Source organism: Herpailurus yagouaroundi, unplaced genomic scaffold (assembly GCF_014898765.1).
Source record: "Herpailurus yagouaroundi ecotype Mexico unplaced genomic scaffold, PumYag 202, whole genome shotgun sequence".
Lineage (NCBI taxonomy): Eukaryota > Metazoa > Chordata > Mammalia > Carnivora > Felidae > Herpailurus > Herpailurus yagouaroundi.
Window position 1 is genome coordinate 7,800,825 of NW_024412433.1, and position 23,689 is coordinate 7,824,513.

The following is a 23,689-nucleotide window of genomic DNA, read 5'->3' on the forward strand; positions in this document are numbered from 1 at the left end:
AAATTAGAAAGGAAGGTGCAAATCATTATTTGCAGATAGAAACTATTTCATACCTACAAAATCAAAACAACCAACTAAAAAATTATCAGAAATAATAAGAGCACTCATTAAGGTTTCCAGTTAAAAAAAAAAAACCCACATTATAACATCCCAAATATGTCTTTAATATACCAATAATTATCTGGAGGAAAATGTTAGAAAAAATATCCTTTCAAATTAATACCCCAAAACACAAAATATTCAAGTTTTTTCTAGTAAGAAATGTGTGAGATAATGCCATATATAAACTATTAAGCATATGAAGAGGATCTAAGATTTTTTTAATTCACAATATGAATAGATGTGATAAATTAAGATGCACATAGACTAGGCTACAGTCAAAACAGCAGAATAGGGCACAAATTGTCCCCCCAAAATACCCCACAACTGAGAAAAGGATTGAGGCAATAGATTTTAGCCTGAATTATTATAATTAGTACCCCACAGGAAAAAAACAAGAAAATAAACCAATCCAATAACCACTTAAAACAAGGAACTGTTGAATTTCCTAACAATAAAAAATAATTAAAACACATTAAAGTCCTGTTCGGCAACTATCAATTCCAACAGTTTAAACCAGGGGTTCTCCAAGTATGGTTTGAGACTATCTCAGAAGGTCCATAAGATCAAAACTCTTCTCGAAATGATACTAAGACATTATTTGTTCTTTTCATTCTCGTTCTCTCCTGATGTAAAGCAGGGATCAGCGACGAAGCTGGCCAGCAAGCCAGATCCAGCCATGTCTGTTCATGTTGTGCCTGTGTGTGTGGCCACAACACTGAAAATATTTACTGTATGGCCCTCTACAGAATACGTTGGCTAACCCTTGCTCTAATGACTAACAGAATGTGTGCTTATGTGTTTTTTTAATGTGTTTTCTAGAATTTTCTAAGATCTTAGATTTAAAGTATAAACAAGTACATTTTAGAGGTTAATTCCACTTTTTTCTCAGTATTTCCACTGTGATTATATCTACTATAATCTCATTAGCTTCATTAACACCCAACAAATCACTATGAAACCTGAAATTTTCCTTAAATGTGCAGAGAAACACAACTAGAAATAAGTACACTGGGGCACCTAGGTGGCTCAGTCGATTAAGTGTCCAACTCTTGATTTCAGCTCAGGTCATGATCGCATGGTTTATGAGATCGAGCCCTGAATCAGGCTCTGTGCTGTTAGTGGGATTCCCTCTCCCACTCTCTCTCTCTGACCCTCCCCTACTTGGGCTCTCTCTCTCAAAATAAATAAATAAACTTTAAATAAATAAAAATATTACACATCACAAAATAGAAGCTGAAAAGCACCTAATTTCATGTCCACAGTAAGATGAACCACAAAATCTTCTAAATAGGCTGCAGTCATATCTTTTACACTCTGTAGTGTTTCTGACTCTCACATCACTTGCAGAATGTGGGGAGACTTGCAGAATGTGGGGAGCTGATTCAGCACTTTCTTTCTGCAGCTCATATGCTCTGGAGGACGGTACAAGACGAGAACAGGGCAGTAGTCAGCCCAGAGACCCTAGAGGTGCTGTGCTCGGTGAACAATACAGCAGAGATGAGATAGGTATAAATAAGTTAATGAAAACTCAAAATAGAAATTATCTGATACACAGACAATAGTACGGCTTGCTGTGCAGTGAGACAAAAAGACATAAACAGCAAGCAATACATTTAAATTACTGTAATCAGCATTAACCTTCCCACAGGCAGACAAAGCAGCTCTGGGGTCAGCTGTCGGGAAAACAAGGGTGAGGGGGTGAAGAGGAACAGTAGGCGTCAGCAGGGAGGTACTTCCTGAAGAGCTCCCCAAGTACTGAGGACAGGGCTACAGAAGGTGCCTGGCATTTGGCAGGCTCTTGGTGAAAACACTGGAGATGGATGGAAGCATGCATTCACCATCCTTTCACCTTCGTCAGGCTTGGGCTCAGCAGAGCACCAGCAACATCCTAGTCATTGGATGACTAAACCAATGGCAAAGGTAAGTGGCACAGCCTGGGACGGTTTTGAGACTGGGCAGGCACCAATGGAAGAAACTCCAAAACCATTTCTTTCCATGACTTGTCACAACGTCTCTGACTAAACCCTTAATATTACAGAATACATATTTCATCACAGAACTTTTTAGCTAGATGGAACTTATGGCATAATTTTGCCCAACTCCCTTATTTCAGAAGCAGAGTGGACACTGCAAACTTGCTCATCTTACTCCCAAGTCTACTGCCATTTCCACTGTCCCAGGTTACCACTAATAGCACTCCTGCTCCATGCCATGTCAAAGAGACATAGAATATAAAATACCTGAAGGTAAGTTACACAAGAAAAAGGCTTATAGAGTAATAGTTTTAGTACCTATTGATGATCCTTGACTCAATCAAATTATTCTACCGAGGGCTGAGCCACCATGAAATATTTAACCTGTGCTATGAGTATTGGTAGCTATGAAGAGGGATAGATAGCATAATGGTTAAGAGGACAAGTCTAGAACCATTCAATTGTGGCTACATGGTAGAGTCCTTGACTCTCTGGAGAGCTTTTTAAACATACCAGATCAACTAGAATCAGAATGCCTAGGGTGGTATCCAGGCATTGATATTTTTTAGAAAGCTACTGGGGGACTCTTCTAAAGTATACTTACCAACTGTGTATCATTCCTGTGCTTTGGAAATAAAAAGCTACAAGTATCTCTGAGATAAATAGTGTTAATATTCCTGAAACAGATACTAGGAATGTTGTAAGAAAAAATAACTGAACATAATGAGGATTAATTATAAATATAGTTGACCCTTGAACATTTGAACTGCCCGGGTCCACTTCCATGTGGATTTTTTTGAATAAATACATATAGTAATGTAAATAATAATGTAATTATATACATATAGTATATAATATAGTATATATACATATAGTAATGTATGCCTTCTTCCTTTTGATTTTCTCAATAACATTTTCTTTTCTCTAGCCTACTTTATTTAAGAAAAGAGTATGTAATAAATATACAAAATATGCATTAATCAACTGCTTATGTTATTGGTAAGGCTTCCAGTCAATAGTAGGCTATTTGTAGTTGAGTTTTGGGGGGGGTCAAAAGTTGAACGTGGATTTTTGACTACAGGGGAGTTCAGTGCCCCAGCCCCCATTTGTTGTTCAAGGATCAACTGTACTTAGACAGGGCCTAGCACCCAGTAAATACTCAATAAGTATCAGTGATTGTGATTATTATGTGTAAATACAACATGGGTATGCATATATACAAAAATATATCAAGCTATAGCCTAGTATACACATATGCACCCCTAACAATACAACTTCAAAATATACCAAGCCACAATTTAGTTAAGGAAGAAATTATAAGGAAATTAAATACTTAGAACTAACTAATAATAAAGATACTATATATCAAAATCCTTGGAATACAGCTAAAGAAGTATTTGGGGGGAAATTTATAGCTCTGAAAACAGTTCAAAGGAAACAGGAGAGGTTAAAAGTAATAAGCTAAGTATTCAACTCAAGAAGTTAGGAGAAGGGCAAAAAAGCAAACCCCTAAAATAGAGAATTAAATAACAAAGATAAGGGGCCCCTGGCTGGCTAAGTTGGTTTAGTGTCTAACTCTTGGTTTTGGCTCAGGTCATGATTTCACAGTTATGAGATCGAACCTCGCGTTGGGCTCTGTGCTCACAGCATGGAGCCTGCTTGGGATTCTCCTTCTCCCTCTCTCTTTCTCTGCCCCTCCCCCACTCACTCACATTCTCTCTCTCTCTCTTGCTCTCTCTCTCTCTCAATAAACTTTAATAACTAACAAAGATAAGGGCAAGTATCAATGATATACAGAACAGCATCATCAACAATAAACAGAGAAAAATAACACAACCAAAAAGCATGTTCCTTGAAAAGATGAGTAAGAGAGATCTTTGGCAAGCAAGTGTTACCAAGAAAGGGGCACCTGAGTGACTCAGTTGGTTAGGCAGCAAGACTCTTGATTTCAGCTCAGGCCATGATCTCAGTTTGTGAGACTGAGCCCCACATCAGGCTCCACACTGACAGTGCGTGAAGCCTGCTTCTGATTTCTCTCCCTCCCCCACTTGCACTCGCTCTCTCTCAAAATAAATAAACTTTAAAAAAAAAGGTGACCAAGAAAAAAAGAAAGATTCAAATAATCAAAATACAGAATGAAATGGGAGGCAAAAGCACAGGCACAAGAAGTTTTCTTAAATAATGAAGAACTATTAAAAAGTATCAGGATTATCTCTAGGCTAATAAAAAGATAAATTCCCATTAAATTATGCCAAACTTGGCGCAAAAAGAAAGAAGTTGAACAGATCAGTCAGTGTAAAAGTGATGAAAAGAGCAAAGATCTTGCCTTCTAAAAAAACAGCAGGTGCAAACAATTTTACAATAAGTTCTACCAAATTTTAAGGAATTCCTATCCTACACAACCTGTTTTGGAAAAATAAGAAAACCAAAAACTGACCAGAACATTTCATGAAGCTAATATACTCTTGATTCTAAAAATCAGATAATGACAACAAAATGATAGGTCTATTTAACATGACAGAAAAATTCTGCCCTAAATATTACCTAAGTAAATCCCACAGTGTATTTAAAAAGTAATAATACATTGGGACTGAATAGAATTTACCCAAGAATTCAAGGACATCTTTGAATTCCTAAGATGGTTCAATATCTGAAATAGATTTAGAAAGAAACCAGGTAATAATCTCCATAAATAAAGAATCCACATTATAAAGTTAAACAAATGGCAAAACTATGGAGTTAAAAAAAGATTATACTAGAGAACATCTGTTTGAACTAAGAATAGGGAAAAACTTAAAAACCCATAAAGTACACAATTAATTCTATCACATTAAAATTAAGGGTTTTGTTCAATAAAAGACATCACAAGGTTAGTGGAGAAATGACTAAATGACAGAATGGCAGGAGATATTTGTAATGCCAAAAATGGAAATGTGATTGTTATAGAGAATAGGTCAGAAATTCCTACAAATCAACAAGAGAACAGTAACCCTGATAGAACAATAGGCGAATGATATAGAAGGGCAATCTGCAGAACGTAATCTAGATTACAAAAACTAGAACGCTGGATAATTCTGGCTGCTGGCAGGAATGAGATGATGTAAGAAGTCTCAGGCACTGCTGGTGGAGGTGTAGACTGCCGGAACCATTCTGGCTTGGGTCAAAGCCTCAATTAATAAAGAACTGCTTCTCTGCCTTGCAGAATATATATCCTTTGTGCATATATTTCTTTTGGGGACTTCACAGGGAGGAATGGCTAGTCTAGCACAGGATTTGGGCCTTAGACATTCTAGGTCCTGACCAAATGCCTCTACCTGAATCGCACCTGACAGGACTGCATTGCCCACTGAGTCTAAAAGACAGAGAAGCCAAAATTCCACTGTACCCTTCTAACACAGGTCTGGATATGGCTTTACCTTTTTTAAAATGAGATTTCAAAACATTGTCCCAAATTGTGGTTGACGGGAAAGTATATTTAATTTTTGATATAATTTCTGAACTAAACCTGACTGCCTTCTAGTTGCACTAATTATCATTTAGGGAAAATGTGACCTCAGAACCTGGAAACAGAAGAAATTTAGCTCTAACAAAGAATGGATTCGAAGAATCGGTTCTTGGTATTTAAACAACCCAGAAGTACCACAAGAGAATAATCATACGGGTCCTCTTTTCTTACCCAAAGGGAAATACAGTCACTTTTCATCCAAGGGAATGGGACTTAAACAGAGGCTCTGAACGGGCGTGTCATTGGAAGGAGACGAACCTTAAGTGAGAAAAAAGGTCTCATCCTGATCCCGAAGCCAACTGGGGCAGGCCCCAGAAGGAGTAGTAAGATTCAACTCTCAAAAGGGATCAAGGATTCCATGCAGATTCTTCCTCCAGAAAAGAGCTGGAGGTGGCCAGGAGATAGAAGACAAGTGAAAGGGTCACTGGCTCTACATTCAAGCCCATGTTCAGTCATCAGGGTACTGGTAGAGGCTTGTCTCCAGACCAGAAAACTGAACAAGATCTCGGGCAGACCCAGCAAGGACAGAGGACAGGAAATGTACATCAAACCTGATGAGGTTGTGAGCACGAAGATTCAGAGGCCAAAACCGCTCTTCAAATTCCTGAGGATGAAAGATGCAGAGCTATGGTATCACTTGGCCATCATGATTTTTATCCTTTGGAGTTTGCTAACCAGGCAACCATTACCCAAATATCTGATAACAAGGAAAATTTATTTGGGTTGTCCCCAGTCTCTACCCAGATGGCAGATTTCTGTGCCGACAACAAAGCTGCTGTCTGGAAAGTGCCAAAAGCTGAGCCTTGGGAGCCTGTGGGGCTGGACCTACGAAAGGGGCCCAGCTCATTGGCCCACTCTGTCTCAGGGGCTGAGGGTGATGCCTATCCATGCTGTCTTCCTAGAAGAAAATACTGGTCAGGTCTGAGGTGCCCAGAGAAACTTTTTTCTTCACGCAACAATAGACTTTTGTGGCAGACCCTCGGGCTCTCTGCGCACTTACCAGAGAAACTGGTAGTTACAGCAAAGACAGGAATGTTTCCTGGGCACACAGGGTTATACATTGTGGACACATGCAACAGGTAACGTCTGTTTTAGATAAAAGAAACGTGAGATTAAAACAAAATAAACAAATAAAAAACGCTCTTTGGAACACAAGTGTGAGATAAGATTAATAACCGTTTGCAATTACGCACAAAGCAAAGAACCTTTCTAGAAGTCTTAGGAAAAGTTTATGATGTTCTTAAGGTTATGGTTTGTTTCAATAACAAATTTCAAAACCTTAAATGGTGCAAAAAGTACTAACATCCTAACTGTAACCAGATTTTATGTTATCCAGAGAAGAGAAGCTGGTTGAAATATCCTAAAAAACACCGTGATTTTTAAAAGAGCAAATTGCCATTTTCCTAAATATCAAGAGGGCAAGAAATGAGAAACAGCCATGTGGTTTCACAAACTCTCTATTTAGAGGCTAGCAGGAAAGAAAAATTTGTACCACATACTGCGGAAAGGATTAAGGCCATTCCCTCAGTCAGGCCTAGTAAGGAAGCAATATAAACAACAGTAAGGTAGGAAAACCATAAAAAGAGTAAGGAAAAAACATGCATACAGTAGACATGTAAAGGGGTCAGTGATATTTACCTATAAGAGAGAAGGAGGGGAATTACAACAGAGGACAAATCAAGAACAAGTCTGGCATTAGAATTTCCCAAACAAAGGGCAAAGTAGGTTATTAGCATCCACCCTGACATCAACTCTGTCATCACTCCCATCCACCAACACTTCCTTGCCTTTGTATTGGTATGAACCACTAATAAGAAATCAAGGCATCTTCTCCCTTCAACTTGGAGCCCAGGGGAAAAGAGGCTCCTGAGGTCTGCCAAGTCCAATCACCAGAGCTAGGTTTCCATGAAGTAGTTTTGGACCAAATACTAAATAAGTTTTCAAGTGCTCCTTTGCCTGGCCTTGTCCTGCAAGTATCTCTCTCCCTTGGTGATCTTGTTGACGGAGAATTTAGCTATCTGGAGTCCTGGTTATTTCCCTCTCTTCTCATAGAGAGGACATGACTCACAGTACTGACGTCGTTACTGTATAAATGCACTCTCAGAAGAGGGTCACGGTATCCAACCAGTTTTAAAGGAAGAAAGAAAAAACACCAGAAGAATGAAATCGCGAGGAACAACATCCAACCGAAATTGGCTGGGTCTTGAACAGTAAATCACTAGTTAACTAAGCAAGCCACCAAACAAAAGGAACCTGGGTGCCTCAGGTCAGTGTACCTGGTGGGCCACTGCAGTAGTCTCTTCATCCAAAAGGAATTTCACAGTTGGAAAGTCCTTCTGAATGAACAGCACCTGGCACCAAAAAGCTAGGCATGTTTTCAGAAAATGCTCACCACCCCATGTCACTACCTCATCAGCAGTGAAGAGACAGGGTGATCCTTATGCGGTCACTTCCTGAAATCACCTCCAGCTTACTTCAGGATGTCAGTGAGATACGCTCACCAGTCCCTATCACAAGGTGTCCATAAAACATCCTCTTTTAGTAATCTTCTGGCATTTCTTCTAGCCTTTCAAGGGGACTGTGCCAGAAACCTCTTCCTGATGAAAAAAAACAAAACAAAACAAAACAAAACAAAACAAAACCAACCTCATAATCTAGTTGGCCTAGCCAGGTCAATCGTTTCCATTTCATAGTACAGATAGAACTCAATTTGGCTGGAAAATATACTCCCTGTATTTAATGTCTTAGACATCTATCCAGTAAAATATTCCAATTTGGGGGGGCTACTTTCCCTTCAGTCTCCTAGAGTCAGCTAGGCCCTTGGTCATGGCTCTCCCCCAATGTGTTTGCAACTGCTTTCTTCTGCATCCGGAGGACACATGGCTTAGATTTTGATTAGAGACAATAAGACTGGGTTTTTTCAAGGTTTAGAATCAAAACACTTTGAAAAGATAATCTACTTATCAAATTTAAGGTGATCCGGTCCCACCACCAATGACAAAAAGATACTGAGTTAAAGCAAAATGAAGGGCAAAATGAAGTGCTTTTTTGGATTTGAAAGATCAGTTTAATTCTGTTCATATGAACCACAGGGGTGGACTGGGCACATCGCAGGAAATGTCAAGGTTGGCTATCAATATAACCCAAGACCCATTAGGAAAGGACAACAGCAACCACTAACCACAGGAACCAGCAGCCAGAAGCTGTCCTAAAAGCTGCCACTGGTTAGAAATTGGGAAGGTCCCAAATGCACCATGTGATTAGGTCTGTAGCACAGAGAGACTCCCAAAACTGAACACGGTCAGGTTAGTGTAAAATAAAATGTCAGGCAGCAATCCAGTACTCACCTTTGTCATGAACACAAACTGAGAGTTTCTGAACACCATCAACCAGAACATTCTGTGTGTTGCCATGTCCATCTTCTGAGTCGCTGTCATCAAACTGAGCCTCTATAATGACATCAGGACTGTCATTATAGCCTTTCACGGACTGCTGCGGGAGATGGCTTCCACAGAGCTCTTCAGGGAGATCTAATTCATCGGTACCTTCTGTTTCTTTGTCATTGCTCTCTGGTTTAATTACCTGAAGAAAATAGGAAAGTTCTGCTAAATCACTGGAGGGAAGAACAGGAAATAACAGATTTCGCTTTTTTCATTTTCCTTTCTGAAGGAAAAAAACTGCACATTCAGAAGCTCAAAGCAATGGACACTCGCCATGTAGCCTGAAAAAAAATATTTATTTTCCAGGTACACGGACCACCTTATGGAAACGATCAATTCAGCAATGCCAGGGTGGCACTCAGCTCCTCAAGGTGCCCAAGATTAATGTCATATCTACTCCTCATTTTTCTGATGTACATTTTCATCCCCTCATCAGAGGCCCTGAATACCACAAGGACTATGCTGCTTCACAAGGGTTCATCACAAGGGATCAAGGAGTATCTTCAGAGGTGATAAAAGAACTCAACATAGTATGTTACTGTGCTCCCAAATGAAGCCACAAGAATATAAGGTGAAATGGAAAAAAACAAAATTAACTGTAAATAAGAGTTTATAAATGTTCTCATAAAAAATGTAAACTCTTAATTCTCCATTTTGAGGCTTGAAATCAGTATACAAAGCACACAACTGATGGATATTTATAGAACTAAGGAAGCATTATATGACAATATTTTCAAAAAAAAGAAAAGGAGTAAAGCAAACAGAAGAAGAGTCCAGATACTAATCCACTTAATGAATTTGTCACATAACAGTCATATGTCAATACTTTGATTTCTATGGCATTTGATTTCTATGGATTTCTGTAGCAGTTTCTCAATGTGTTTATATTTGAGAGGTCTAATATTTTTCTAAGTTTAAACTTAAAGTTTCAAGTTAGATGCCTGCCTTCGACAAGCCAGATTAACATCTGAATTAGACCACACAAAGATCATATTAATAAGGGGTCTTTGTTTCACACAAGGCAGAGAAAGCTATTAAAAGAAATCTTTCCCAAAACATTTTCATGTCACAGATTCCAATTAACAACATAACCATCCCCAGACAATGAATATTATATTCAGCCAGAAAATCAAAGTAAAATACTACAAAGGTATTCACAATCAGAATAAAGATTCTAAGAATATATTCCCAAGTTTTTAAAAAAGTGACTTCAAGAAAATGCGGTAACAGAAAAACGTGTAAGCGGGGCGCCTGGGTGGCGCAGTCGGTTAAGCGTCCGACTTCAGCCAGGTCGCGATCTCGCGGTCCGGGAGTTCGAGCCCCGCGTCGGGCTCTGGGCTGATGGCTCGGAGCCTGGAGCCTGTTTCCGATTCTGTGTCTCCCTCTCTCTTTCTGCCCCTCCCCCATTCATGCTCTGACTCTCTCTGTCCCAAAAATAAATAAACGTTCAAAAAAAAAATTTTTTTTAAATAAAAATAAAAAAAAAAAGAAAAACGTGTAAGCAATAATTTTCCAGAGTAAAATTGTGCCCTTTAATAGCATTTTCTTGATTCCCAATTTCTGAATATATTTAATGAAATTTTCTTTCAACTCTTGCCATGTTTTGACTGTTGTCAGATTCATTCAATCATTTGTTCATTCTTTCATTCATCCATTTGTTCATTATTTCATTATGAGAAGTTTGAAGGTTCCTTTTCTTTGATAGTAAAAGAAAAAAAACAGCTGGTTAGGCCAGAAATCTCTAAAAATATCCCCTTAGGCCTCTTACTGCATGAGAACATAAGAGTAAAGCCATAGTTGGGTCTTTAAATTAATATACAATCATAAACCCAACTCTGCTTATCACATAAGTCCGGTTTTCACACCTGACCCAACGTAGATCATTCAAAAAACAGAATTTGCTGACAAGTTAGAGAAGAAAAAGAACTTGACATCTGTGTCTGGCAAATTCAGTAACGGGAAGATCTGCCCCTGACCATCCTCAAAGAATTTACACCCTTGAGCATTGTCAGAACAGCCCAAAGCACAGGCAGGAGGTATGTGCGCACACTCTGTGTCTAAAGCATGGTGGCTACAACAGGATCACTGATCTATTGTTTTTTCTGCACCATTCCCACACATAATTTCTCTCAGAGAGAGAGAATGACTGGCGTGCTAGAGTTAGACTCGCTGGTAGCATACAGTCTTCTGGAAAGATGTTAAGCTAAGAGTCCGTGCTTTTGGTTTCCATTATGTATTTATTTCTGCCACTAATGGTTTCACAAAGGATTTGGTTCCCACAGGACATGAAGAAAATCTTACAAGGGGAATCAGAATTCTGACATTATCAAATTTGAATGCTTAACTATCCTACAACGAAAAGTAGTCTTTTTCCATATGCGTGTGTGTGTGTGTGTGTGTGTGTGTGCGCGCGCGCGCGCAAAACATAACAATTCTGTAATTGCCATGATTCTGCTACTAAGAATTATGCTTTTATGGTTTGGCTCCCTCCCTTTTTTTTTTCTCCTTCCCCTCCCCCATGGTCTTCTGTTAAGTTTCTCAGGATCCACATAAGAGTGAAAACATATGATATGTGTCTTTCTCTGTATGGCTTATTTCACTTAGCATTACACTCTCCAGTTCCATCCACATTGCTACAAAAGGCCATATTTCATTCTTTCTCATTGCCACGTAGTACTCCATTGTGTATATGAACCACAATTTCTTTATCCATTCGTCAGTTGATGGACATTTAGGCTCTTTCCATAATTTGGCTATTGTTGAGAGTGCTGCTATAAACATTGGAGTACAGGTGCCCCTATGCATCAGCACTCCTGTATCCCTTGGGGAAATTCCTAGCAGTGCTATTGCTGGGTCATAGGGTCGACTCTTAAAAACGGAGAACAAACTAAGGGTTGATGGGGGGTGGGAGATGGGTATTGAGGAGGGCACCTGTTGGGATGAGCACTGGGTGTTGTATGGAAACCAATCTGACAATAAATTTCATATTAAAAAATAAATAAAACTAATGATCCATAATGAAAAGAAAGGATTATGCTTTGGCTCAAAAGTAAAAGGTTCAAGTAAAAGTCAATGCGAAGAGGAGATCAGGGGAAAGCAATAACCACAGCATGCCAAGCCTGATTGTACAGCACATTTTAAAACCAGAGCCTGGTTCTGACTTTATGACAATCTCCATGGTTTAGATTAGCTACATTTAAGAATTAGTATTTTAGGCACTAAATTTACTTTTGAGTTACTGTATCAAAAATGTTGTACAGAGGCAGGACTTCATGAATCAAGTCATTCGAAAATATGTAGTAAAAATATAAATTAATATCCTGTATTTAGAAGTATTTGTATTCTATTTTGTTATACCAGCACATGAAAGAACAGAAATACATTCTTTAAAAATGTAAAAGATTGGGGCGCCTGGGTGGTTCAGGCAGGTAAGCGTCAACTTCAGCTCAGGTCATGACCCCCCAGTCCATGGGTTTGAGCCCCGGCTTGGGCTCTGTGCTGACAGCTCAGAGCCTGGAGCCTGCTTCGGATTCTGTGTCTCCCTCTCTCTCTGCCCCTCCCCCACTCATGCTCTGTCTTTCTCCATCTCTCAAAAATGAATAAACATGAAAAAAAAAATTTTTTTTTTTTAAAGATCATCATAAGACCACAGGATAAAAAAGACACTCTAAAACTACTCCATATCACACACTGGTTAAGAGTGAGGGTTGCAGGACCCTTAGAGAAATGGCTAATTCAAGTCTGGAGCAGAAAATAGATAAGATGAACCTGGAACATCTTGTCATACCAGGAAAATAAGGAAGCTATCAAAGGCTACTAGGATCTTATCTAAAAAACTCAGGAATCACCATGAAAAAGCTCTCACTGGTCAACCTTAAGCATTTATCCCCTTTCCTGTACAACCTACCTCAGGTTAACCAAATAATTGATGAAGTAAAGTTCTTCTTGACTGAAGAGTTTCAGCTAGTTAAGAAGGAAGGAAAGACGTTCAATATCACATTTTGCCATCCCTATTGAAATAATGGATTTAGGAAATGATTATCAATGGTTGCTGAAACCAATTAAGTCATAACCTGATGGGGATGGAGTTTTATAATAAATGAATCAGAGTAGCAATACCTGTACTGACTAATCAATATAAATATCTTAAAAAGAGAAAGAACCATAGTGCTTCCTGATGGATTATAATTGTAAATACATACCATTATCCATAAAGTATTTTTCCCCCAAACTGACCTTGAATCTGACCTGAAACAGGGATCAGAGGAGCACGTTAAACAACACTAGGGACAGGATCCATTTACACTCACTCCCCAGGTGATTTCATCCAGTCTCATGGCTTTAAACTTCTCTATATGCTATTAACTCCCGAAATTAAATGCCTAGCCTCGACCTTTCCCCTGAATGCCAGACTCCTATCCAATTGCCTACCTGACGCCTTCCTTTGGATATTTGTTGGCACCTGAAATGAGAAAGCCAACTAGTCCCCACTAGAACCCACTCCTCTCCCAGCATTTGCCCTCTCAGCAGATGGCACCAGAACATGTCACCTTCTTCTCATGCCCCACATCCAATCCATCAGAAGAGCCCGCTGGTCCTTCCTTTCAAATATCTCTTCTTGACATTTACACTGCTACTGCACAAGCAACCTTTATCTCCTTGCTGAACTACTGTGATAACCAGTCTCCTGATTTCCATTTTGGACCAAAGCAGTTACAGTGATGCTTTTAAAACATAAATCAGGGGGCTCCTGGGTGGCTTCGTTGGCTGAGCATCTGACTTCAGCTCAGGTCATGATCTCACAGCTCATGGGTTCAAGCCCCACATCGGGCTCTGTGCTGACAGCTTGGAGCCTGGAACCTGCTGTGGATTCTGTGTCTCCCTCTCTCTCTCTGCCTCTCCCTCACTTGCTCTCTCTCTCTCTCCCAAAAAATAAACAAACATTTTAAAAAATTTAAAACATAAGTCAGATCATGTCATTCTCCCAATGGCTTCCAACACCATTCCATTATCATGCCACAAGGCCTTGTCAAACCAGGCCCCTGTTACTGTTTCAGTCTCATTTTCTATAACTTCTTCCTTGCAAATTACACTCCAATCCTAGAGATCTTCTTGCTATTCCCAGAACACTAAAACCATCCACCCCGAGGCTTTTGCATTGCTATTCCCTCAACCTACAAAACTCTGTGCCCAGCTATTCTTAGGTCTCAATCTCTTCGTTTTGTTCACGTCTCTCCTCAAATGTCCTTCTCTTAGAGAGGCCTTCCCCGATCACGTTAACTGAAACAGCCCCACCTGGCTGTCATTACTCTATCCTCTTGCCCTGCTTTATTTTTCATCACTGTACTTATCCCTACTTGGCAATATATTACATGCTTAGGTACTTCCTGTCTCCCAACTAAAATGTAGGTTTCATGAGCACAGAGGCTATTTTATTCACTGCTATATTGCAAGAGTTGAGAAGAGCAATTCGTAGCCACTCAGATATATGTTCATTGAATGAATACAGCAGCTGATTAGGATAGAACTTGTTCGGAGTCTACCTTCTCTGATAAACTGTAAAACTCCGTGAAGTGAGCATGGCTAGGCCTGACACAGGGTATGCCCAACCTCATTTGAGTGGACAAAGAACAGGAGGTGGCACACTGCATCTAACATCTCCACATATCTAAAATCTGTCTCCCAAGGCTTCGTCCAATTGGCTTGGTTTTCTATAAACCAGAGTCCACTGCACAGTCTCCCCAGTTCCTCCCCACTACCTGCCCCAGGCAAGAGTAATCTCTCCCTGTTTTGAAGACTCAAACCAATTTATATGTACCTCTATGGCACTTTGCCATTTCTTCACTATGTTAGTGCTACGTACATATATGATTAGCATGATCCATTACCTCACATGCTTACCAGTTGTATCTTATATATCTTTGTATATTCTATAGCAACTTGCAGAATCATTCTAGGTGCTCCATATTTTATCACCAAACAGATGGGTAAATGGGTTGAAAAAATGAGTATAAAATATGATCAGGATGCAAAAGAACTTTCACAATGGTTTCCAGACACAAGAGTATGTGGGTCAGAAACCAGTAGCCCAATTTTCCTTAGATCTGTAAAGTAAGAGCACTTCTTCTGTGGGATTGACCTTGAAAATGTTGAAAAGTCCAACTCAGTGGTTTTCAGCTTTGACCTTTAGCAGATCCCTCTGAGAATCCGATGAAAGCTGTAAACCCTTCCTCCACAGAAAAATACACATCTAAGTAGACAGAAAAAACTCTGTAAGAAAGCACAGGTAGGGAGAGTCAAGGGTCTGGTGCTGAAGGCCACCAGTCCAGGCTGATGAATATTTTGGAGCTCTGGGCTCAGAGTGAAAGAGGGGGGCCCTGAAGAAAATGGATATATCACTGACCTGGTGAACTGAGGACTTTAAAAACTCCTCTGGGTTCCTCCACAGACCCGAGGGTGAGGCAGCTGACTGTACGTCTTACTCCCAGTGCATGCTGCAACTGGGGTTATTCTCCCTTGGAGGTTTAGTCTAGTCTCTGGAGGACAGGACAGAAATGGATCAGTGAGGGAAGCAAATCACTGGGTCACACAGAACTTTTTCTCTCTCTGTCTTGTTCCATGAACAGGGTAGGATGAGCATCACATAAACCCTGCTAACAAAAATAAACAAGGAAGATACAGGCAGATATCAACTGGGGCATATGGCTCTGAAATAAAAGTGTCACTTGAAGCTACTAAAAATGCTCAAGAAACAACAGCACTCTACAATACTTTTTAATTTTGAATTCCTGAAACCCTCCTTCCCAAATACAAATGCGCACACACATGCACACAGAAATATTTGTCAGAGATACCCTGCAGTCAGCTTGACCTAGGATAAGTCTGTCATCTACCTATCATCTCCTTTTGGGATGTAAAACTGGGTGACAGAATGGTGTGACAGTGCGATGAGAGGACCAGACGATCCCCTTTCTCCATCAGGCTATAATCCTTATGCCTGATGGACAGCAGTAATCTGGCCTCTTCAGCAGTACCAGGGAGGAGGCCTGATAACTCTTAGAATGAAATTAAGGGAAGCCTATGAGAAGCTTACTATTGAAAGGAAAGGTAGAGGCCTAAGCCCAGAATCTTGAGTTCAGAGACACAAGAGAGAAGGAGACACACCTTTTAGAAAAGAGGATGGGTGCATCATGACTTCTGTACTTTAAGAGGAACATAAGCCCTGTTTAGCAAAGGAATGGCAAAACACTTTGTAGAATCCCCCTACTTCGAACACAAGAATGTCTGCCAAATCAGAGACCCTATGCAATTATGTAAGTAGAAAATGACTAAGGAAGAAGCTACTATAAAAGACGCAGAATTTTAGGAAACACTACCTGAGAAAATATATAGGGAAATACATACTAGACAGACACAAAAGCACTGCCTTAAAAAATAATGATAAATTAAACTCCAGTAAAATAAAATTTTTCCTTCTATTCTAAGATAACACTAAAAATATTTGTTAAAGATAAGCCATAGATACGCTCATATCCAGAACATAAAAAGCTCCTACAGATCAATGAAAGACAGAAAATCCAACAGAGAAATGGGGAAAAGGCTTAAAGGCACTTTACAAGACAGAAATGCTAACCAGCCAGTAAAGATGGAAAGGTGCTCAGCCTCATTAGTCATCAGAGGGGTGCCTGGGTGGCTCAGTCTGTTAAGTGTCTAACTCAGGTCATGATCTCACGGTTCTTGTGTTCAAGCCCTGTGTCGGGCTCTGTGCTGACAACCCAGAGCCTGGAGCCTGCTTCAGATTCTGTGTCTCCCCTCTCTCTGCCCCTCCCCTGCTCATGCTCTATCTCTGTTTCCCTCAAAAATAAATTAACATTTTAAAAAATTAAAATAAAACAACAACCACAATGAGATGTCACTACAAAGCCACGGGTAGGCAAAAACTGAAAATCCTGACAATATCAAATGTTATTAGCAAGACTGTACAGCACTATACTGCTGGTCTGAATGGAAACTGTCCAGCCTTTTGTAGAACACATCAGAACTGTGCAGCAAAGTAGAAAACAGACCCATTCGACTCCTGTGCAGGCTTATTACAATATGTTGTCCTGCCTCCCTCCAGATTTGACAGGTGAACCCAAGGAAGAAGACAAGACTACACTGGGAAAGGACATTTATGCAAAAGCAAGGAGATAAGAAGGTGCAATTTTCCGTTAGTAAAGGCAAGTCATGGTGACAATGTACGTAAGAGTGAGAAAGAAGGATGAAAAAGCATACATGAAAAGCCCTAAATGCCAATCGAATGAGTCGGGTCTTTACCATAAAGTTTTTGAAGTGGGGAAGCCAGGAAAAGTGGTTAAAAGCAGGAACTCTAGTCAACACTACTGGGTTCACATCACACTCTGCCACTTACTAGCTATACCACTTTGGGAAAGTTATTTAATCTCTTTTTTTAATATTAAATACAATGTATCATCAAATTGGCTTCCAGACAACACCCAGTGCTCATCCCAACAGGTGCCCTCCTCAATGCCCATCACCCATTTTCCCCTCTCCCCCAGCCCCCATCAACCCTCAGTTTGTTCTCAGTGTTTAAGAGACTATTTAATCTCTTTGAATCTCAGGATGGTTGTTTGTTGGGTTTTTTTTTTTTTTATCTTTAAAATGAGGACAAGAGTATCCAGTATTAGAAGGTTTTTATGGAACTGAGATAATTTATGAAAAGCTCTTGGGACAGGTGTCTGAAGCTTAATATTTGTTTAAGGGAAAAACAAATTTAGCCTTTACACCCAAAATGTCCAAGGTGGTGAGGACATCCAGATGGCAGCTGGAAATGTAGGTGTGGGGATGGGAAGAGCGTACTGGAAGAAATTAAACACAGGAGACTGATAATTAACCAAAGCTGCCCCAGGACCAACCAAGTGTCAACTGACAAGAGAAGTGGAGAATAGAGCCCTGAGAAAAGACTCAAATAAAGGGGGTTCAACAAGGAACAGGAGTTAGTGAAGCAGAGAGAATTTAAATACTTATGAATATGCTAAACACTAAGGCTTTTACTGTCATTTGTCATTTTCTTAATGCACAATCTTCCCTGTGCATTTCACATATTAACTGATTTGATCCCCACAATGACCCTGGGTGATACACAGGACAGTAACTATGTCTATCTCAGAGGGCAAAAACAGGGTCAGACATGTCACAGTCCCACAGCTCTAAATGGCAAAGCTGTGACATGCACACAGATCTAGGGCTCTGTGTCCAGTATCCTTAGTCTTGGACACTCACTCCCATAGGAGATTTCCCGCCAACAGATTCAGAGTGAGCTTTGCACACGTAGCTCCTACCACTAACATCCACTGCAGGAAATGCCTCTGCATCTTTTGCCTGCCAGAAAATACCCAAAATTCAAGATCCAGCTCTTCTGTGAATGCTTCTGTGGGTAACCTCCCTCTCTTAAGAAATTTTCTATTTTTTTGCTTTGCTTCGCTGTTATTCCTTAACTATTCTTTCATTTGTAAGATTTCTTGATCAGGCTATATTCCATTTATTCGTTTGCATATTTAGCTTTTCCACCAGACAGCAAACCACGCCACATTCATTTCTTATATTCCCCAGAGGCTACCAAAACGCTTGGCGTTTAAAACATGCTCAATAAATATTGGTTTCCTTTCTTTTGAAGAGAATGAGAAAGGCTTAAATCAATTATAAAAGAAGCGTTCTAAAAAAAAAAAAAAATGACAAGAAGTGAATAAAATAACTACCAAGCAACAAGAACCAGCGAAATTCAGATGCCTATCTAAACGACACTGCACAAGACTGCACTGCCCTCTATTAATACACTGTCTGGAAGCCAGGAAAAAGTCACGTTACTTTACCACAATTGAAACTTAATCACCTTAAAAAGAAAATACAAATACAGACCCAAATGCAAATGAATAAAATTAGAAGACATTTAAATAAATGCACTTTTCTAAAATAATTCTAGTGGCGCCTGGAATGGCTCAGTTGGCTAAGCATCCGACTTCAGTTCAGCTCATGATCTCACAGTTCAAGTTTGAGCCCCACATCGGGCTCTCTGCTGTCAGCACAGAGCCGGCTTTGGATCCTCTGCGCCGCCCCCCCACCCTCGGCCTCTCCCCAACTTGTGCTCTCCCTCTCTCTCTCTCTCAAAAATAAATAAATATTTAAAATTTTTAAAATAATTCTGAGCCTTCATATCTAAATGACAGCTCCTGTTTGGGGGCCCCCGGGTGGCTCCGTGGGTTAAGCAAGCATCTGACTCTGATTTCAGCTCAGGCCATAACTTCATGGTTGTGGGATGGAGCCCCGCATTGGGCTCTGCACTGGGCATGGAGTCTGCTTAAGATTCTCTCTCCCTCTCCCTCTGCCCCTCCCCAGCTCATGCACACACTCTTTCAATCAATCGATCAATCAATCAATCACCCAATCAATATTACAACTCCAGTTTCAATATAAACTCAAATGTAAACATAAAGTTCACCATTCCCCAATTTGAAAACAATAGTTTTGGCAAGAAAAATTGTGAATGCCTGATAAAAAAAGAGAAAAGGCCCAGATCTGGGCATTTCCTGATTGCTGCAGAGTTGTGAAAGTACTAATCCATCCCTCAGAAAGGGGGTGGAAAACATCTGCACCGAGCTATAAAGTACATCAACTGGAAAGTGCAACTCAAAGTCACCAGAACCAAGAAACTAGTCACTTCATAAACGTTTGCTATTGATTCAATGTTTCTTTCCCTTCCTTTTATAATTAATATAATGTATCTCAAAACTGGGGAACAATAGAAAGAATTCCTGTAACGAAACAATTCCAGCGGAATCCTAAATAAAAATGTCAAGAAACATTTTCATCATGCTAGCTTACCCAAACTCCAAGCGTGAAACATTTCACAGTTTTCCTGTTGACTGATAATGAAAAACCCTTCCTTAAAGATAAAAGCCATCTTTGAAAAGTGCTATATCACCTCTTATAAAAAGAGCAAGTCCATATTAGCACTGGAAAGTTCTATTCCAAGTGAATAAATTCTATTACATTCCCCCAGGGCAGAGGGTTGCTATCAACTTGCTATAATGGAGTTTTTCCAAAAGATTTACACATACCTATGTCTACAAGCCATTTCTGCTGAATGGGCTGTTTACAACAGGGTCAGCTGAAAGGCTTTGTGCGCGGGATGGGACATAACGCCCTGCCTATCCTCCTACCTGAGCCTCCGATTCAGAGCTAATGCATGTCACAAAGTCCACCTACGAGCTGCTTTTCATTTTTTGGCTCCTCTGGCTGGGCTTAAGTGACAACACTCACTTGCCACACATGTTTTAGCAAACTTTCAAATCCCTTAATGGCACACTTGGGACACAGTATAATACACTGTTCAGGAAATACCTTGGAGCCAAGAAAAGCAATTGATATTTCCACAGGGAGTTCTTGACAAGGCTTGCCAATAAGCTTCTTTCGTTATAAAATATGACCAGAGACATATCATTTTAGAGACCTATTACAAACATTCTTAAAGGCATAGGTGTTACTGGGAACTTTGTTTGCCTAAGGTGGTTCATCCAAAAGTACCTTTTTATTTAGTTAACAGGAACAGAACAAACTATTTCCATTCTACTGGTTACTCAGGCAAAAAATCCTGTTACCATTATCAATCAATCCCTCCTTCCTTCCCTTCCTCCCTGCCCTCTCTCCCTCTCTCCCTCCCCCCACCTCACACACACACCACCACCACGACCACCACCACCATCACATCTGTTAGCTCACCCTACCAATTCTATCTTTGTGGCCACCACGGCCACCCGAGTTTAGGCTCCATCATCTCTCACCTGAATATAGACAACAGCCTCATAAGGGGTCTCCCTGTTTCTATGCTCACACCCTTCCAGTCTGTTCCCAACACAGCAGAGTGAGTCTATGAAACACAGCAGAGTGAGTCTATGAAAGTCACATCATGTCAAATTCTCTGCTCCAAATCCTCCAAGGCTTTCCACCTCCATTAGAGCTAAAACTCCAATACTGACTGAAACACAGGCCCTCCCTGACCCATACCTCTACCCCATGATCCCTCTGACCTCATCTCCAACTATTCTCTGCCTCAGCTCTTTGCTATTCCTTGAACACGTTAGGCACATATTTGCTGGTCTCCAAGACAGCTCCCTCACTTCCTTCCACTCTTTCTTAAAGTCACCTTCTTGACGAGGCCTTCTTTGGTTGCCCTATTTAAACTCTCAACTCCATCCCCAAAACATGTATCTCTCTTATTTATTTTCCCCTTTAGCACTTACCACTATTGAGCATGCTACATGTAGTGTTTTATTCACATTATTATGTCTTTCCCAGTAAAACACAAGCTCCCCAAAGGCAAGGACGTTGTCTGTTTGCTCACTGTTATATTCCCAGCACTTAAAATGGTAACTAATCTAATGCCTCCAACACCATCCCCATCTTAATGTGCCACTATTACCTTACACTCAAAACATCAAAAACCACTCTCATCATTCCCCTCAAAGCATTCCCTTTTCCTGTTCTTCTTTCCAACACCATTACCACTTTCTTTCAGGCCTTGCAACCTCAAAACCTCACAACTACACTTGACTCTTCCTAACTGCTGAACCCAATCCTTCCCTTGTCTTTTTAAAAGTGCTCTTACAACTCCACAAATTCCCTGGTATGCTCACATCTCAGCCTACAGATTTCCAAAATTTTTAAAAAATTGAGTAAATTACCTTATTGCTCAAAAATTTCCCACAAATTTCTCTTCCCTAGAGAAACTAATTCTCTGTTTTGGGGCTTATCATGCAAAGACCTTTTGAAGGTCCACTGACCTTTTTTTTTTTTTTTTTTTTAATGTTCATTTACTTTTGAGAGAGAGAGAGAAAGAAAGAGTTTGAGTGGGCAAGGGGCAGAGAGGGGGAGACACAGAATCCGAAGCAGGCTCCAGGCTCCGAGCTGTCAGCACAGAGCCCGACACAGGGCTCGAACTCAAGAACCACGAGATCATGACCTGAACCGAAGTTGGACACTTAACCAACTGAGCCACCCAGGCACCCCTCCACTGAGAGAATATACGTGCACGTGTGAGTGGGGGAGGGACGAAGGGAGGGGGGGATGAGAGAGAATCCCAAGCAGGTTCCATGCCATCAGCCCTGACAGAGCACAGCCTGACACGGGGCTGATCCCATGAACCATGAGGTCATGACCTAAGCCAAAATCAAGAGTCAGACGCTCAACCAACTGAGCCACCCAGGAGCATTTGACCATTTTAATCTTACCTGCCAATTCCTTCCATTATATACCAGTCACAGGCCACTGCAAACTCTTTCCTGGCTTAGATTACACCAACTCAAAAACAGATTTCAAGCAACTTAGAACAGTAGGATCTGTCTCCCTCTTTTTATTTAACTGTGACTGCAGTAAGGAAAACTATATAACTCCCTTTAAAAATGATTCAATTTTGTTTGAAATATTTTTTTTAATTTTTTTTTTCAACGTTTATTTATTTTGGGGACAGAGAGAGAGACAGAGCATGAACGGGGGAGGGGCAGAGAGAGAGGGAGACACAGAATCGGAAACAGGCTCCAGGCTCTGAGCCATCAGCCCAGAGCCCGATGCGGGGCTCGAACTCACGGACCGCGAGATCGTGACCTGGCTGAAGTCGGACGCTTAACCGACTGCGCCACCCAGGCGCCCTTGTTTGAAATATTTTAAGTAAAGAAGCAAAAGGGGCTCTTGCAGAAATGATCTGGATCTGGCAAGGAACAGATCAGGCTGTGCAGACCAGGCTTGGACTGCAGGAAAGGAAGGGTGCAAAGGTCTAACAAGTCAGGGGTTAGAGTCTTTGGACACTGCTCCTAAAAGATCATGGGACTTGAAACAGAACTATGGGTGTCCTGTAACATGTACCCTCTCTCCTCTTCTGCATGGCCACCACAAGCAACTAACCAACCACTGCCTAACTCTGGTATAACCAAGCCTCTGCACCTAGTCACCCAGGAGAGGAAGAAACAATTATGCTTCGCCTTAAAGGAGACATAGGTCATAAAACACAGCAGAATCCAACTGGGGTAATCTCAATAAGCAAGGTATTAAATGTTTTGATGCCAGAAACGAGCAAAGAGATAGGCAATAGATTTTGGCAGAAAATCACATCAAGTTCTGAAGCTCAGGAACAAATAAAGAAAAGCCAGGCAAGAAGCTGGATAGAAGCAAATCTGGGAAACGGACCCTAGGGAAGAGTTCTTGAGAGAGATAGAAGAACTGGATTAAAGACTTTCCAACAACAGAGTCCATGGAAGGAAGAGATAATCACAGAGATTTAGTAAAAGAAAGTATACATGTACAAGTAACTCTGTACATAGTGGTTGCTTTCTTTTGAATCTTAATCTTCACTGTATTTTTAAGTGTCAAAAACATATTCAATGCATTAATAATGACTAGATTAGCTGCAAGAGACAGAAAAAACAATTCGAGGGGCACCTGGGTGGCTCAGTTGGTTAAGCGTTCGACTTCGGCTCAGGTCATGATCTCACGGTTCGTGGGTTCGAGCCCCGTATCGGGCTCTGTGCTGACAGCTTGGAGCCTGGAGCCTGTTTTGGATTCTGTGTCTCCCTCTCTCTCTGCCCCTCCCTGTTCATGCTCTGTCTCTGTCTCAAAAA

The 23,689-nt window shown here is 40.6% G+C and overlaps 1 protein-coding gene across 5 annotated transcripts in view; it reads right to left on the reverse strand.

The window, feature by feature from the left end:
- DIS3L2 (DIS3 like 3'-5' exoribonuclease 2) overlaps nucleotides 1-23,689 on the reverse strand; it is a 354,030-nt gene that overhangs the window by 217,106 nt on the left and 113,235 nt on the right. For 4 of the 5 annotated variants that reach the window (XM_040450689.1, XM_040450690.1, XM_040450687.1 and 1 more), the window contains one exon: nucleotides 8,928-9,162. In XM_040450689.1, the coding sequence (XP_040306623.1) occupies nucleotides 8,928-9,162 (235 nt within the window). Of the gene's footprint in view, nucleotides 1-6,580; nucleotides 6,667-7,988; nucleotides 8,102-8,927; nucleotides 9,163-23,689 lie in introns of those variants that run through there. The other variant, XM_040450691.1, reaches the window with a different exon arrangement.